Raw genomic sequence first — 17,809 nt, 5'->3', positions numbered from 1 at the left:
CACATGCGTGAACACCGTGATGCAATTAAAAAAAAAAAAAAAAACCAAAAGAGATGACTGGATTGAATCTGGACTTAAAGGTAATAGTGTTTGAACTTTGAACTCCTTAACATAAAGCATGTAACTTTGCTATCCCACATGGTTTTAACTTTTAATTAAATATTTCTACGATAAATATATTTAAGACATTCATTAATAAGGTGCTTAAAATGAAAACAATTGATAACAAATAAAAAAAATAAATTTATATTTTATATTATAAAAAAGAAAAAAAGGAAATAAAAATTAATTTCCAAACCGATTAGTATACAATAGTACAGTTAAAAGTTAGAAGAAATAGGGGGAGCGTTGGGTAGCGGTGAGGGTCATGGATCGGACCCGAAACTCAGATTTAAATCCAGTTAATTATAAACGGAACGTTATCCAGTAACTTTATACCTGTGAGCGACAGGTGGCGCTCTGTGTCTGAAGTCTCACTCAACCCCAAAGAGTCCTTTCCCATCCCCATGGTCCATGGATGGAGCGTCTCTACCGTATTCCCATGGACTTGGATTCCATTTACCTTAATTCACACTAATCACTAATCAGGCCTCGTTATTAGCACCACTAACCTAACAAATTACTATAGTGGTTACAGGAGTAGGAAGGCCACCATTGGCGGATCGCGGATGCATCTCCATGTCGCACGTGCCTATTTTAACTGGATAAAATGCTTCCCATAGACGTACTTGTTGTTGTATCAATAAAATAAGATAAGATATTTCAGATTTGGATTTTAAAATGGAAGTGGTGATAAGTTGTGTGAGTCGTGTGGGTTTAACGGACAAGTGGCAGCTTGAGGGTGGGTCGTGGGTAGGTGAGTTTATCACATCCCACTTCCCCCCCAACTTAAATTCTCTGTGGAGGGTCGAGTTTGAGAGACTTGAGACAAAAGAGAAACAACACAGCACCAACGGTTTTCTTTCCCCCTTCCGAGTCGGTGGAACTCCTTTTCAACAACATACTCATGGACACCAACAACGCTTCCAAGGAGTTGCAGGAGGAGGTTGTCTCCGTTGAGCTTCCAGCTCCCCCTTCTTGGAACAAGATGGTTTCTTTCTTCTCCTTATCTTATTTCTTATCTTCTATTATCTACGGTATCTTATCTTGTGTTATATGTTAATTACTTGTACAATTAAATTTACAGGATACCTTACCCTTGTTTATGTCTCCTACTGAATTTCTGTTACTATACCAATTTTCTTCTTCTGCTTTCATTACTGCTCAATTCCTTTCTAGGGTTTTTGTATGGTTTCAGTTTCCCATTTTCCCACTTCCTTTTATGACTGTCTTTCTTCATTAGGTTTTTCAGCCCACTAAATGCAGTTTTTGGACTCTGTTTCTGCAAAATTATTTCAAATTTATCCTCTTCATACAAGCTTGTTAGGTCTTACTCTGCATAGCGTGTTGCAATGGTGCAATATTTCGCACCAAATCTTTAGTATGTTATGATTATCAGTTTTTTCAACCGACTATTGTGGAATCTTTCAGGCTTTGGTTTATCGTTCGTGCATGTGGAATGCGTATCAGTATTAGGGAGGATACAATTTAATGAATTTATAGCTTCTCTTTGTTTACTATCTGCTAACATTTTTTCATAGGACTTTGACTCTAGGTGATTTACAACATGATATAACCAGCTAAAAACTGAAGGTTATGTTTATGGGGGAAGAATTTCTGCAATAAATGGTTGTTCTTCATTGGTGCTTGACTGTGAAAAGAGGGGGAGAATTTTGTTCATTGTAGTAGAAATGGAGTTCACTAGTAGGAAACTCTGGCTTACTCTGCAGTTTTTTTAGGGTTGGAAATATTCAAGGAATGAAAGAAAATTAGTTAGACTTTAGTCTTTAGGTGTGTTCCCAAGTTGGGAGGGAGGGAAGGGAAAGGAAAGGAAAGGTTTTGGAGGGGGAGAGGAGGGAAGGAAGGGCCTAAGATAATCTTGTTCAGTGTTCTCTGAGTTTGAAATAAGAAAGAGAGGAGAGGGCTTTGGAGGTCTTATTATCTATTTTTGCAATTTTATGTTTTACTATACTATTAGGAATAGAAAAAGTAAATGCTAATAACTTTTGTAATAGTTTATTAGGAATAAAAATAAAAAGGTAATTTAAATTTAAATTTCATAAAACTCCCAATTTGAGGGAACTTGAAAATGAGGGGTTTGAAAGAGGAACAAAAACCTTCAAAACCCTCACACTTTCTAATAATAAAACTTGTGAATAGGATTTAACCCTCTAAAGACTTTCTCTCTTGGTAATGCTAGGAAGACAAAAAATATAAATAAGGCAAGTTTGGGCTGTTTTGGCTGAATTTTTATTGTCTCCCTAACATTATTGTTCCCCTCCCCTCTAAAATCGTCCAAAACCAAACCCATAACACACCTAACATTAAATTCTGTGCAAGTTATGAATGTATTTATGGATGTACCAAATGAACTATATACAGTTAACATTTATGGTTGTAATATCTATTATATATGTTCCAAACAGGACTACCTTCCTTTGTCTATCTTGTCTTGAGTTGTTGCATTCTTTTGCTTCTTTTTTTTTTTTTTGTTTGCCTTGTTGAGTTTATAGTCACTGTATAGGTGAAATTTGGAATAGCTGCAATGGAAGAACATTGTTGGAATAATTTGAGCTATGGATTTGATTTGCCATTTGCTGTTCTACCTTTGTCGAAGTTGCAGACTATTTGTAATGGATTGGCATGATATGCAAACCAATATAATTTCACTAGGAGTTTTCACAGTTCTGTTCCAAAATGCTTAATGGTTTATTGATGATGTGGGTCTTTGTTTTATTCTCTCTCTCTCTCTCTTCTCCCCCCGCCCCAACACACACACACACACACACTCTTACACACACACACACTTGCACACACATACTTGTTTTTTAAACTATTGTATCTTAATGCTTAACCGTTTATTGATGATGTGGGCCTTTGTGTTATTATCAATAGCTATTCTCTACAAGACTTTATTATCATGCAGCCACCATTTCCTTTCTCTATGACCCACCTTACATTGCTGAGCTGTACAACAAATCTCAGTGGATTGCTTGTATGCTGCTTGGAAACTGCTCTAATCCATTTTTTGTTCCATTGGACAGTACTTCCCTAAGAAAGTGGGCTCACCAAGAAAAAGCGAAATTGTATTCATTGCACCAACTGGGGAGGAGATCAGTTCTAGAAAACAATTGGAACAATACCTTAAGGCACATCCAGGCAACCCTGCAATCTCTGAGTTTGACTGGGGAACTGGTGAGACCCCCCGACGATCAGCAAGGATTAGCGAAAAGGTGAAATCAAGTCCACCTACAGACAGCGAGCCTGCAAAGAAAAGATCTAGAAAATCTTCAGGATCAAAGAAGGAGAACAAAGAAACTGAACCTGCTTCAGAGGAAGGCAAGGGGAAGGTAACTACTGAAGAACCCCAGGATCCAGAAGCTAAAGGAGAAAAGCAACTTGAGAATGGAGATGAGAATGAAAAAAATGAACAAACCAAGGATGCAGAGGTGGTAGATAAGGAAGAGACTGGTCTGAACAATAAGAATGATGCAGAGAAGATTGGGAATAGTCATGCGGAAGGTGGAAATGTAACTGCTGACAAGCCTCCAGTTGAAGAAGGTCAAAACCAAGAAATGGTTACTGAAGCATCCCAAGAAAATGGTGCAACTGAGAATAAGCAGGATAAATCAGATGCTGTGATTCTTGATGCAAATGGCAGTGCTGAGAAAGAGGAGGATCCGATTGCTGTGCCACCTACATCTGCTGAAGAGATCAATAATGCAAAGCAAGATATCGCGGTAACTGATGAAAGAAGTAACCCCGTTCAAGCCGAGGAGCAACTGAAGAAGGAGGGTGAGCTAGTTGACAATGGAAATGTTATTTGGAACTGTGCACAGTGAAGCAACCATTCATATTAGCTGCTGAAATGTTGTGTATTATTTTGCCTTAGGCGACCGTGACTTCTGTGATACTGTCGAAGTTGTTTAGTTATTTTGTGACCTCAATGGATGACTGTAGTATTCTATATATGATTTGGTGGTAGCTATTTAGGAGAACTATCTTTAATCTTAGATTAGGACTTATTATTTTCCCTAGTCCATCCATGTAGATTATTGTAGACTCTAGTCTCTGCTTCGTTTTAGTAGTATGTAGATTATTGTAGACTCTTGTCTCGAAATCGTGTTAGTAGTCAGTTAAATTCTACATTTCCCCGTATTTCTGAAATTCTTGTAGGATTAAAGTCAATATTATTGTACCCTTTTACTCAAATCCTTCCTCAAGCCACGTGAATTTTTCACTACAAAACCTTAGGCAAGATTCCTTGCGAATTTAACAAATTTATTCGTTTTATCTTGTTAAAAATTACAAGTAAAAGGTAAATGGAGCTGCCTTTGGGGGCCAAAAAGTGGGGAGCATTTTTCATTCGCTGGTGATGTGACTGTGACTCAAGGTTTCTGAACACACTTACCTATGATGACACGTAAGGTATTACCAATAACATATTTCACGTAACTCCATAGAGACAATGACATACATAGAGCAAGTGGAAACCATAAAACATGAACTGCAAAAGATTACTTTAAGAATGAGGAAAAGGAAGAATCTATTCTTATCTGGGGAAAACAACCTCTCTGCCCCCAATCATCTTTGGTTTAAGGCCAAGAATCTCGTGTTTATGGCAATGCCTGCGGGAAAAGTTTTGAATCATCCCCCAGGAGTTTTGTGGTTTTTCCCTATTCCTCGTTTCCCTTATTCAGTTATTATATAATACAAGGATCCACCTACATGTTTTTTCTACAATTGGAATCCCTTCATCTTTCTAAATATGATCACCAACTTCTCTTCACCATTCTTTCTCTGGCTGCTTCTCTTGTCGTGTGCATTATTTTCCCATGGTAATGTATATCCCTTTCCAAAACATGCATTGTTATGTTGAATTTCTTAGCAAGTTTTGACAGTGTGTTAATTCATTTTGATGCAGCATTAGCGGATAAAGCATTTACAGGAACATACGGAGTTAACTACGGTAGGATAGCAGACAATCTGCCTCCCCCGGAGAGTGTGGTCACACTGCTCAAAGCCGCCAAGATCAAGAACATAAGGATATATGATTCTGATCATCAAGTCCTCACTGCATTCAAAGGTTCCGGAATTGAAATCGTGGTTGGACTTCCCAATGAGTTCCTTAAAGACATGAGCGTGGCCGAGGATCGCGCCATGAGTTGGATCAAAGAAAATGTAGAGCCATTCATTCCGGGGACTAAAATCCGTGGAATAGCGGTGGGAAATGAAATCCTTGGAGGCACAGATATTGAGCTCTGGGAAGCTCTGCTTCCAGCAGCTAGAAATGTGTATAGTTCCCTTCAAAAGCTTGGTTTAGCCAAAGACATTCAAGTTTCAAGTCCACACTCAGAAGCAGTGTTTGCCAATTCATACCCTCCATCTTCTTGCACTTTCAAGGATGATGTGATGCCATATATGAGACCTCTCTTGCAATTCTTCTCCCAGATTGGTTCCCCATTCTTCATAAATGCATACCCTTTCTTGGCCTACAAGAATGATCCTCAGCATATTGATATCAACTATGCTCTATTCCAAAAGAGCCCCGGAATTTATGATGCTAAGACAAAGCTGCACTATGATAACATGTTTGATGCTCAAGTTGATGCGGCTTATGCTGCTTTGGAGAAGGTTGGCTATACCAAGATGGAGGTCATTGTTTCTGAGACCGGCTGGGCTTCTCGCGGCGACGAGAACGAGGCTGGTGCAACCCTGAAGAATGCCAGGACTTACAACAAGAATTTGAGGAAGCGCCTGCTCAAGAAAAAGGGGACTCCTTATAGGCCTAAGATGGTAGTGAGGGCTTATATATTTGCTTTGTTCAACGAGAATTTGAAGCCTGGCCCAACCTCTGAGAGAAACTTTGGCTTGTTTAAGCCTGATGGAAGCATTGCATATGATATTGGCTTTACCGGACTCAAACCTTCTTCTGCAACTTCTTTACATAAGGTGTATATATATATATATGGATCTTCATCATCATGCTTTCCTTGTAATCTTTATTCCATTTCCATGTTTCTAACTAACTATGATCTCATGCAGGGTAGTGGATCTTTCTTCGTAATGGTTTTCACAACTTGTGCTGCTATTCTTTTTCTTCTAGCATTGTGATTGACATGCAAATTTGGCGATTCTTTGGATCCTCTAACAGTTTTCATCACAAGAAGAAAGCTGTAGCTGACTACTTAACCTTGTATTCTTCTTATATTAACACTCAACAAATGTGTCATATGCTTGATGATTAGGCATTGAATCTTGTCTATATATTGCTGTTGACTTGTTGTTTTTGTCAACGTTTCAGCGGTGTAAAGCATGTTTTGTGCAACATGTATGTCAGAATATATATGTAAAAACAGAGCAACTTCTTCCTTCCAGGATTTGTATATTGTCACTATATGATGGAGTGGTAGTGTTACATACTCAGAATCTAGAACTCGTTCATTTTTCGAAATCAAGTTTTTTTTTTAATAAATAAGTGTTCACATTATTAAAATTCTTGTCCTACAAACACAAGACATGAGTTTCTTTGCTAATAATGATACATCAGCAATTCTAATGACTTAGCAAAAAATAAAAATCAACCAATTACTATTTAGAAAAATATTTTAAAAAAATTAAAACAAAAACTCTTATTTATTGTTATTCAATTGAAACATCAAGTACTAATTAAATGCAATAACCATACATTAAAAGTGTCATAATAATAATAACTATAAAAAATTTCAGTTATATTCAAATTTTGCAACTTATACATATCAAGACTCTTACTACTCTTCATTTTTTAATCTCTCATACTAATTGTCAAAAAATTTTTAAAATTAATATAACATTTTTATATGTTTTTCAGTCTCATTCATTCATTTTTTAATTATTTACAAACAAAAAAAAAAACACAAGAAAAGACAAAGTGTAACAATTAATATAAATTAAAAAAATGCAATTTTGTATAATTCTAATATAAATAGTCTATGTCTTTTTTAAAAATAAATAAATTTAAAATCTATTTATAATATGTTCTTTAAAATATTTTTAATATAACATTTATTAAAATACACTATATAGTATAAATAATCTATCTCCCTGTACGGGTCACGTTCTAGTTATATTAACTACCCTTAATATATAAACCTTAAGTTGGTCTTCGTTATTGTCCCCAATTAATCTTCTTTAGGGTTTCTGTCTAGTGCTTCTACTTTGTAGCTAGGTAGTGCTAAAATAAGCCAAATCGAAATCAATTCTATATGACCATTCAAATAAATAAATTATATGCACACGACAAAAGTGAAAGGTTCAACTAAACTCTTTAACATAGATAAAGTGCTGATAAGCTTTAATTTTTTATTTTTTTTATGAATAAACTTTAACTAATTTTGTTGCATGAATATGAAACATTTATGAATATGATGACGAGTAAGTATTAAAAATTCAATATATATGATGTTGAATTCGGGTAACTGTCAAAATCAAAATGAAGATAGATTTGCCAACTAATGCTCAACCTAATCGCTATATTATAATCTATGTGACCGACGACAATGATTTAGACGCGATAGAAAGGTAAAATACGACAATTAAAAACCGAGCTTTAATTTGTAGACATTGCTAAATATTTTTTAGTGTCCACCCAGCTTATGAGGATTTGCAATGTGGAATCCGATTCCGTCGTAATTTAGTTCATGCTGTCAGAACTCAGAAGATATTATCATTTTTTTTCTCTATTTTGTCGCTATAATTTGGTCCCACGTTATTTTATTTAAAAAAATGTTAAAAAATTATTAAAATTTTATTGTTTATTTGTTATTATTTTTAGTCATAACTCAATTTCTTTAGTTTAATAATTTAATAACATATTTAAACTCACATTTTTAAATATTAATAACTAATTAATAACTAAAAATAATAAATTCTAATACGCTTTCTCATTATTCGAGTTAAGTTGATTGAGCCAGCAACAACGGTTGATGCATGTGAAAAAGCTTTTCCACATCTTTTTTTAATTTCCACTTTTTCTTTTGTTGCTCTTTTTTTTTTTTTTTTTGCTTCCCGGTGTTGTCCTAGCTAGTATCTTTATATTGGCTGTTATTCCTTACTCTTGGCCACATATATTAGTATGACCAAGCTATTCCTTATTGATTGTTTGAGGTCAAAACGGTGTGGGACGCAATCATATAGTCTCTGTAGAATTTATTCATGGAATCTGTGGATCATAAAAATGGCAATACGAGAGACGGAAGTACAACTCATCAAGAGAATATTTGAAGCTCCAGATGTGAGGTCGACACCGTTTTGAATATTTGAATGTGTATATAGTCAATAGTGCGTACATCAACCTTATTCCGTTGCAAATAGTGAAAGACTAAAGACTAGGAACTAGCTGGGATCTTAGCTTATCTTGTTACCAATGACCTTATATCAACACCAAAAATCTAGAGGAAAGTACAAGGTTAGTAATTATGATTAGTATATATGAATGGAAAAGGTTCAATAACGATGGTCTTAATTAAAATATTAAAACATGAAATGTGCATCATCAACATGGTTTCTCAAGATTATACATGTTGATTTTACTCTTCTGTTTTTTCAGAAACATCAACATTTTGAAAGCGAAGTAGCAATGGCACCATAGCTACATAGCCATGACGTATCCAGAAGACCATAGAATACGTCGAATATTGTGAACAAATTGAATTCTTCAGCTAGCAACGCAAATCTGAGACTTGAATTAATTAACCACAAATAAACAAAAGGTTTCGTTGCAACTCATCGCTGATATTTATATATTATGAATGATAATAATATAAAATTTACGGAAGCACATAAAAGAGAGACGTTATTATTATTAATCTTAGAATGCAGGGGATGGAGCATAAAAGACGGGGCAGAGGTTCCCTTGGAGGGTGACACCCAAATTAAAGGACGATTAATGTCTGGTTAAGTAATTAATAAAGAAAGATGGAGCAATTAATTAATGCTGGTGTTGAGGGAGAGGGTGCACAGCAGGTTGGTCGGCCGGAGCAGTGTTAAGAAGGTCGTGATCGTCGCCGTTGATCTGATCGAGAACGAGAACAAAGGCCATGGCGAAAGCGGAATCAAAAGGAGGTTTGACGCAGAGGGAGAAGACTTCCTTGCCAAGCATAACGCTTGTGGTGGGGTCCACCTTGCGTCTGATCTCGGCAACTGGTTCCTTGGAAGCGTTGAAGACGGTGCAGGAGCGGTGGGAGAAGCATCCCTCGATGTGGTAATCCTCACCTGGGTTATCGTAGACCTCCACCGTGACGCTTGAGCGTCCGATGATGGATGATCTCTTCACGCTGAAGATGGGCTTGTCCCCCTCCCTTCTCTCCCCTTTGAATCCTTCCCACCGTTGATGCAGACTGGGCCTCTTGCGGCGAACTGTGAGGAGACAACGGCCGTTTGCATCCATAAGAACGAGCTCGTCTCTGTCGCGGGCGTCGGGTCCGTAAGAGTCAACGCGGAAGACTAGTTGACCCTTGCAATCGTAGACGGTGAAGCCATCTCCCGCGAAAAACAGAGACGTCTTCAGCACCGTCAGCTGCGTCTCCGTCTCCGTGTCTGTGTCTTCCTTCAAGACGACGTGGCTCATTATTGTTAGTTGGAGAGATGAGAGCAATTAGATAGCTTGATATTATACTGATAATGTGGAAGAAAGTAAAGGGAGGAGGAACAGATTCAGAGTGTATTAGATGGCGGTTTCAGTGTGTCTCACCTGGCCTGTGGGGTATCATATATAGTTTCTACTTTCTACACCAACAATTTAAAATTAAAATATCTAGGGACCTGATGTGACTCTATGGATGGACAAATATATTCATGTAATAAGAGAAAGTACGGGGAGCCAAGATGAAAGTTTATGGAGTATTAGAAATATAATTATTAGTGTTACTTTTTTTTATCAGTTAAAATTTTTAGAATGAGTGGTATTATGATATAATATTAAAACTCTAGATCCAAAAGGTTAAGAGTTTGATCCAGATACAAATAATAATTTATTTGTACTTTATTTTTTAAATTTTCAAATCTGTGCCGAAAGTTTCTACACGTTATAGCCAATCACTTTCCTTCAAAGACTTGGCTTATTCATGACTAGTGAAATACATGTGTGGTTATGGATGGATGACTTGGAATATATAAGTTTGCAGGGTGTGGCAGAGTTCAGATTTGGTTTCGCTGCCACTTGCTCCATCTCCTCCACAAATTAAATATCCCAATTTATTTTTCTTTTGGCTCCATTCTCCCATCCCAGAATTTGTCTAATAATAACGCATACTTTCCAAAACTAAACCAAATCATCAAATTATGAGTGAGAGCAACTGGAATGGAGTGGAAGGGGGAATAGATGATTATTGTATGCATGATTGCATGCCAGACTCTGCCCATATATTTAGACCCCACCGTACCGTACCGTCCCAATCAAATTCAAATGCTTCCATACATATATAGAGGCTACAGTAGTATATACCATCATGGAATATGGCTCCTTGTATATGTATGGCTACAAAAATTAAACTTGCAAAAGTCAAAAACCACGAAATGTGGAGAGGTCATCAATTTCCTACCACCATACAGTCCATACCTCACAAATTGACCAGACGTGTCACTATCTCATGATCTTTCGTTCAACTCCAACAACTATATAACGCGCGAGAATCCCATCTGCAAATATACGTCTAATTGAAAAAAGTTTGATGATAATAAGGAGAGATAAGAAAAGTAGCTTCTAGTTTAAGTAATATAATAATGAATTCAATCTTTGACTTGAGTGCATTGTTATAGTTTACTTGTACTTGCCTACTTGGGGTTGAGGATAAATTAGTCAATAATAATATTGGTGTGGATAGAGTAGATAACGGACTTTGATTATTTATTTATTTATTTATTTTTTATGTTGACCCACCCTCACCGCCCATGCTGGCTCCGGAGATCAATCTCTTCACCAACTTACCTTACAAGACAGAATAACCCAACTTTTGTATTTCAATTAATTGAGAACATGTCATTGGTCCGCTTCAAAGGATAATAATAGTGCTATGTGGTATTCAGTATTCTAGATGTTTCATTAAGTTGTGAAGGTTGTTTTGACACATCAATAGATATTACTGTTTAGGGCCTGATTAAGTGTTGAATGTTGGTTTATCGAGAATGATTTTCTGTTTTTGGTATACATCCATGATGGTTTTTGGCAAGGTTGGGTGGGGTAACTCTGCAAGTGCCAAAGAGTCAGAACCCAAATAAGATGTGCGATTTAATCCAGACGCGGAGTAGTTGGTGAAAGATGGGCCTACTTCTACTTCCTATTGGGTCATTGTTGGGTGCCAAAAAGCCTTTTTCCTTGTTTATACGTTATTTTCTTCGTAAATACGTAAAATTAGGCTGCGTTTGTTTACGGTGATAGGATACTGAGACACAAAATTGTATTTGACAGAAAAGATATGAACAGAGACAATGTGTCCAAAAACACTGAATTAGTGTATTTTGTGTCCATCGTGACAGCGGAGATACTAACAAGAGACACAACTTATTTTTTATTTTTTTCATTATTCTTATTAATTTTTCATAATTATATTTTTTATTGTTATATTTTTCATCTCAAATTTTTTGAATGAAAAAAATAAGAATAAATTGAATTTTCATAATTTATTCTAGTTTATCACCAAACAGAATACAAGAACACAAAATTTTATGTCTCTATCCATTTGTGTGTTGTCCTGTCCCATTCTTAAAAACAACCTCGCAGCCTTATAAACAATGTATATATGTTTCTGACTTGTTGTGCAAGGTTTAGTCAGAGCCAAACTTTATAACTGTTTCTATTCTAATATTTTCAAGCGAGTTCATTCTTTTTTCCTAGGTGCGTTTCTCTTTTAGTTAATGGAATTAGGAAACATAAAGCTTAGCTTTAAAATCGTGGAAGTGATTAAGAAGATATTAACAAGAGTATATAGTTAATCTGAGTTCCATGCCCAGGCATGCAGTTCTCTTGGAAAGAAGATTATATTGAATGAAATAGAGACTTAATTAGAAGAGCGCAAGCGAGCATGCATGAGCGCTGGCTTCTATATATTTACATTAATTAATATATTAGAATTCAAAATGGCGATGACCCCGCTAGTTTAATTAGGAATATATTAAAACAATTAATCCATGCAGATGGAGATGGATTTTTTTTTATTGGTTATTCTGCAGTGGGTATCTGGCTGCTGCTGCCAAAGCACGTTGCTGCTCTATCTGCACAAACATTATATTATGATGACGATGATGTAATAATGAATAATGTAATAATGAAGAGTAGTTGAATTACTTGGAATAGTTCATGCAGTTTGTTCTTGAGATAGCAATATTCATGTTCCAGCATCTCCAAGGCTCGAAGGCATCCAGGACGGTTACTGTGTTGAGTAGCAGCACGAAAGGCAAGGCAGACAGTGGTGAGTCTCTTGGCGCCAATGCTGGAGCTGCTTCCCATGAATTGATTCAAATGGATTCCCATTTTGTTGTAGTCGGAGAAGTCCCTATCCATGAGCAATGATCTGAGATTGTTGAGAAGCTTCTCAGACTCGTGGAAGTAGATGTTGAGCACCTCGGAGACGAAGCTTGGGGAGGACTCGTCCTGGAGGTGGTGAAGCTGCAAGAAGTGCTCGTCCAGCACTCCCTGGTGGAAGAGGAAGCCCAGTAGGCGGTTCATGTCGGCCCACAAGAGGTCCGCACCCAGACCAAGCATCCACACTGGCACACCCGTTTTGACTCGCTCTTAATTAATTACAACTTCCTTTTCTTGTCTTTTGTTTTGGCCTCTAATATTCACGGGGGAGCATGCTATATATTCCAAAAGGAAAGGGAAGGGTTCCTCTTGTGCATGAATGGAAGGCGTGCAAATTGAAGGGGGAATACCGAGATCAATGTGGGGTATCTACCGGACCATGCTAGAGAGACCTACTACATACCCCCAGGCCAGGTCATCACCTTTTCCTCCCGTTCCCGGTCACTTCGCGTGCGCCTCTCCTTTCCACCTTCCTCACCCCCGTCCCCGACAACTCCTTCCACCCGGTAACTTGTCAGTCACCCCTCGCCCCCTTTTCCACTGTTCACACTTTCCCCTTCATATACTTTCCAAAAATGCTATTTGTATAGCCACGCAGTTTAATCCATGAGATATACAACTCTCTTACAATAACATTTCGTAGCAAAGGTGATTCTTTTTTAAGTTACAAATAATATTTCAATCAGCGAATTTTAGGTGAGTATGTCAATACTACGTCATTTGAATTAAAAGTGGTTTCTTTTATGCGAAGAATTTACCATCTTAATTAAGCTATGTTTCCCTTTAGTCCTTTTTATTGGTGTGTATATATATATATATATATTGTACTGATACAAATGTAATAACCTCAGTTAATTTGTCAACCAACATAGTCCACAAATTAAAAAAGATTTGATTAATTAATCTTTGTTAATAATGTAAATTTCTTTTCTAAAATTGAAATTTGACCTTAATATTCTCAGAGTTTAACTAATATTCAGTTTTATGACACAAAATAAAGTTATTAATTACAATTTTTTTATAAAAGATATATAATTTAGTTTTTAATATATTTATGAGAGTTACTTAGATAAAAACAATTAAAATGTCTTTTTTTAAAAATATTTTTTAACAATTAAAATTTAATGTGTAATCGATTTAACTGTATTATTTATGTTATAATTAAATTAGACAAACTAATTTGACAACAAAATTGATGAACTAAAGTTTAATCTAATCTAATTTTTTTTTATAAAAAATAACTACAATACCCATATAAAAAATTACGACAATACTCATTATATATATATATATATATATTTATATATATATATATTGAAAATTCTAAATCTTAATTACTTGACGGCACATAGAGAAAAAAATTATTAGGGTTCTCAAAATATATATAATAAGAGTATTTTAATTATTTTTTATAATTAGAATATTATAGTTATTTTTATAAAAAATATTAATTTAGATAAGTTTAACATCTAATTCATCGATTTTTTAGCTAAATTAATTTGTTTGATCAAATTTTAACAAAAATAACACGATTTAATCAGTTATATGTATTAAATTTTAATTATTAAAAAATATATTTAAAAAAAAGACGTTTTATTAATCTTTATTTGAGTGGCTTCCTATGTATTTATTAAATAATTTTACTAATAATAATCTAAACATGTGTTTTAAAAAAGCAGGCATGCTAGCTAATTTAAATCTTTCTTTCTAAAATATCCTGACTTCTTCCTTTTTAGCTAACTATTTCATATCATATAGTATAGTATATAGTACTCTATTAGGGTATGCTATGGCAACCGAATGCATTCCCTTATTCACCTTTCTCTTATCTTTCAGTCCCCATTTTTTTACTCTGTCTTCTGTCAACTTTTCACTTTCTCGGGGAAATTAAAGTAAATAGGTAAGGTAAAGAAACCCTCGAACCAACATCTCTGTGGACTCACTCTGATGCTGCATTGAAGTCTGGTTGTGGTAATATATAAGGGTAATTCTTAAACAAACCTTGAGTGAGGAAATAACTTTTTTCATGTTCCCATTGTCGCTATTTAGTTTTAGAGTTGAGTGTAATCTCATTTTATCATAATTAACTATCAACATGCTCTTGTAACAAAAACATTCTGCACGCACGAAAGCATGAACCTAAAATATTTCTTTATTATTATCATTCTTCTTTTTACAAATATTATTATAGGTGAATTCTTTCAAATCCATAGTAATTTTGTGGGTGATTTATCCTTACTTAGGTGTCACCCATTACATCCATTGATTAAGAAAAGTTTTTAAATTAAAGCTTTATTAATTGAGTCATTAAATGTTTTCACACTACATTGTATTCTATGTTATGTACATTATTCTACATAACGTATATGTACTCCAGGTACAATGTGCAAATAGTTAAATTTTACCAAATATTTCGAAATTAAGAAGCTTTATTCCTAATTTGTCAAAGTCAAACCCTCGTTGGAAGGCCCACTGCTTCTTCCTCTACCCCATGCGTCTGTATGCTTCGGTGACTCACCAGCAGGGTTAAGCTGACCCGAAAGCGAAGACGTTGCCTATTGCTTCTTCTTCTAGTGGTGACCCACTGTAAAATCCTCTCAAAACACCCTTGTAAGCCCCACTGTTTCTTCTTCTATGTAATGCATTTTTTATTTTTTGGTGACTCATCGGCTGGGATAAGTTCATCCGAAAACCTCGAATGCCCTGCCCACTGGTTCTTCTTGTAGCTCATGCGTTGCTTTTTTTCGGTGACTCACCGGCAGGGTTAAGTTTTTTCGAATCCCTCGAAGACCGTAACTTGTCCACTCCCCGATCAGGAACCGGCGACCGGAATATGAAACCCTATCCAAAGACCCTTGTAAGGCTTACTGCGTCTTCTTCTTGCTCATGCGTTTGTATTTTTTTGAATTTCACTACCAATCTTCCGTTATTTGTTCTGTTACTCACTTTTTTTAATCACTGGTCATGGAAGAAGATTGTTTTAATTTCGAATGCAGTAGTTGATCATAGTTGTTTATGGTGGTGTTAAATGTTAATTAGATTGATGGCCAGTGATGCATGCTCCTCAAACACGAGACGAAGCAAAGGTGGAGACGGCAGACAACACGAACTCAAAGCTGGATATGCAACCTCATGTTTGCTGCAACCTGGGGATGTAAAAGATGGTGTGACTCCAAAATGCTTCTGTGAAAAATATGCCTTCTGTTACATGTCGAAGACAAACATCCACCCGAATAGGATAATTTTTGGATGTCCATTGTTAAAGGTAAGCACACAATTCTTCATGTATGCATACTAAGTTTATGCTGAAATTGGATTAAATTTTGAATTTTTGAAATGGAGGTTTAGACTCTAGATTTTGGTGATTTTTCCGGACTCAAGTTGTTGTGGTTGTAATTTTGAATTGTTGGGAATGGCATGACAATTGGATATAAAAATGATTTGATTTCATAAGTGGTTTGCTGTTGAATTGGGTTGATTTTGTATATAATTTGATATTGGAGCTGGTTACTTTTGAAGAATGATTGAGAATTAAAAAAAAAGTTGATTTATTGGAAATAGATCTACCTAGATTAATAAATTGATTTTGACATCGAACCTGATCTGACATAAAAAATAGTTTAAAAGTTAGAAAGAATTTTTTAGATTTAGAGTCTACGGGTAATTACAGTGATATATGTGTATTAGATTGAATTGTAGTATTTTGTACCAGCATACATTCATTGTGTTCTATTCGATTTATGTGACACAACCACATTGCAAATTCTTTGTCTGGGTTGATAACCACATTGTAAGAGTCAGAGCAGTGGAGCCAACAAGGACACTGGGTGACGGCAAGTTGAATGTTGTTGAAGAACATTTGGGACTAGAGAACTTGATTGCTCATGTAGAGAAAAGAATAGTAAACCTAGAGAAACTGTTGAACAAAAAAAGTAGAAAAACAGAGTTGAAGAAGAAGAATAGAGAAGCAGCTGCAAGAGAGAAGGAGGCTTCATCAACAAAGTCTAATGATTAGATAAAAACCAGAACCACAAACACCTCTAATAGGTTCAGAAACATAACAACAATTTTCTTCTTTGTTCTGTTTGTCAAAGACAAGAGCATGATATCATTGTTAAATTGCTGCAAGGTTATGTGATTCTCTTTGTTTGGAGATAGTTCGAGACAATTACGTTATCTATGGTAATTTGTGAATTTTTTTTTAGAATTTTAACACAAAATTGATTGAAAATTTTAAAAGAGAAATTGTTGATGCCGTTTCGTGACATAAACTTTCATTGATATAGGCAAGATGGTTGGAATTTGATTATGTATGTAGTAACATGTTCTTGTTTTACCTATAGATACATATATGTCTTATGGTATATATTTTTGTTAGTTATGAGTTAGCTATCCAAGTTCCTTTGTAATTTCAATAACATATAAAGGCTATTGTGTTGTAGTAACTCGTCCAAAAATCAGAAAATAACAACATTTTTTATTGATATAAATGCTTAACATTGCAATCATGTAATAAGTCATGTTTGGCAATTCTATAAGAGTCACAAGAAGAAAATTTGATAAAATTGATAGATTACTAGGTGATTCTCATGACAGAAATAATCCAGCCACCACAATAAATAATTGACGCCAGATACGTGGTCTTCATTACACTAGTATATCACCAAACATTTCAACGATTTGTTTTACTTCCGATATAGTAACCTTCAATGAGTGTATGGGTTATTGCAGGTGTTACTATATAAAGATTAGGTTGTGTCAACGTACAACACATTCGTGGTACCGACAATTGTTGGCATGAAACCAGTGGACATCATGTAAGTTTCTTTTTTACTTATGTCAAGTAGTTTCTTAATTGCTCATTTTTATGTTGTCGTTTTTGGTGGAATCATGTTACGTAGTAAGGTATAAGTCAAATTTTGTTGCATATTAAGATAAATTATTTCAACAGTGTCGATTCATCATCATGCCCGTTCAGTTCTTGTCTGGAACTAAGGTATAAGATAGTAGAGGAGTTGATATTCAATATTTCTCCCCCCCAGTGTTTCTTACTTTAATTAAGGAAATAATTAATCTGTTTGTTCTGCTTGGGATTGGGCTCGGTGAACTAACCTGAAAAAACTTTCATTTTTTGTAGTTCATGTCATTTTA

General features: G+C 35.4%; 4 protein-coding genes across 5 annotated transcripts; 2 read left to right on the top strand and 2 right to left on the bottom strand.

The window, feature by feature from the left end:
* The first annotated feature begins 461 nt into the window (after positions 1–461).
* LOC112771187 (uncharacterized) lies at positions 462–4,311 on the top strand. The gene is made up of 2 exons (XM_025815834.3): positions 462–1,090; positions 3,144–4,311. Exons 1-2 carry the CDS (start codon positions 1,007–1,009, stop codon positions 3,939–3,941), a joined length of 882 nt encoding a protein of 293 aa, XP_025671619.1. The 5' UTR covers positions 462–1,006; the 3' UTR covers positions 3,942–4,311.
* A 152-nt stretch (positions 4,312–4,463) lies between these two features.
* LOC112771185 (glucan endo-1,3-beta-glucosidase 14) lies at positions 4,464–6,476 on the top strand. 2 transcript variants are annotated; one of them, XR_003186940.3, is made up of 4 exons: positions 4,464–4,937; positions 5,024–6,051; positions 6,145–6,295; positions 6,404–6,476. XR_003186940.3 is itself a non-coding variant. In XM_025815833.3 (3 exons), the coding sequence occupies exons 1-3, from the start codon at positions 4,868–4,870 to the stop codon at positions 6,211–6,213; spliced, it is 1,167 nt and encodes a 388-aa protein (XP_025671618.1). In that variant the 5' UTR covers positions 4,464–4,867; the 3' UTR covers positions 6,214–6,476. The 2 variants fall into 2 exon arrangements, 1 of the variants encoding a protein (XP_025671618.1); XM_025815833.3 differs by having other exon boundaries at positions 6,145–6,476.
* A 2,374-nt stretch (positions 6,477–8,850) lies between these two features.
* Positions 8,851–10,856, bottom strand: LOC112771184 (protein LURP-one-related 12). Its single transcript, XM_025815832.3, has one exon. The coding sequence runs from the start codon at positions 9,704–9,706 to the stop codon at positions 9,068–9,070; it is 639 nt and encodes a 212-aa protein (XP_025671617.1). The 5' UTR covers positions 9,707–10,856; the 3' UTR covers positions 8,851–9,067.
* A 1,204-nt stretch (positions 10,857–12,060) lies between these two features.
* On the bottom strand, positions 12,061–13,299 carry LOC112771757 (pseudo histidine-containing phosphotransfer protein 6-like). The gene is made up of 2 exons (XM_025816570.3): positions 12,422–13,299; positions 12,061–12,348 (listed from the first exon to the last, which is right to left on the bottom strand). Exons 1-2 carry the CDS (start codon positions 12,836–12,838, stop codon positions 12,289–12,291), a joined length of 477 nt encoding a protein of 158 aa, XP_025672355.1. The 5' UTR covers positions 12,839–13,299; the 3' UTR covers positions 12,061–12,288.
* Positions 13,300–17,809: the final 4,510 nt, after the last annotated feature.

The sequence above is a fragment of the Arachis hypogaea genome, chromosome 18 (assembly GCF_003086295.3).
Source record: "Arachis hypogaea cultivar Tifrunner chromosome 18, arahy.Tifrunner.gnm2.J5K5, whole genome shotgun sequence".
Lineage (NCBI taxonomy): Eukaryota > Viridiplantae > Streptophyta > Magnoliopsida > Fabales > Fabaceae > Arachis > Arachis hypogaea.
Note: the sequence above shows the minus strand (reverse complement) of the source record. Positions and strands in the feature narration are given on the sequence as shown.

Coding starts and splice junctions, on each gene's coding strand:
- LOC112771184 (XM_025815832.3), bottom strand. CDS start 9,706: ATGAGCCACGTCGTCTTGAAGGAAGACACAGACACGGAGACGGAGACG.
- LOC112771757 (XM_025816570.3), bottom strand. CDS start 12,838: ATGCTTGGTCTGGGTGCGGACCTCTTGTGGGCCGACATGAACCGCCTA. Junction 12,349..12,421: donor AACTGCATGAACTATTCCAA/GTAATTCAACTA, acceptor ATGTTTGTGCAG/ATAGAGCAGCAACGTGCTTT.
- LOC112771185 (XM_025815833.3), top strand. CDS start 4,868: ATGATCACCAACTTCTCTTCACCATTCTTTCTCTGGCTGCTTCTCTTG. Junction 4,938..5,023: donor GTGTGCATTATTTTCCCATG/GTAATGTATATC, acceptor ATTTTGATGCAG/CATTAGCGGATAAAGCATTT. Junction 6,052..6,144: donor CTGCAACTTCTTTACATAAG/GTGTATATATAT, acceptor GATCTCATGCAG/GGTAGTGGATCTTTCTTCGT.
- LOC112771187 (XM_025815834.3), top strand. CDS start 1,007: ATGGACACCAACAACGCTTCCAAGGAGTTGCAGGAGGAGGTTGTCTCC. Junction 1,091..3,143: donor CCCCTTCTTGGAACAAGATG/GTTTCTTTCTTC, acceptor TCCATTGGACAG/TACTTCCCTAAGAAAGTGGG.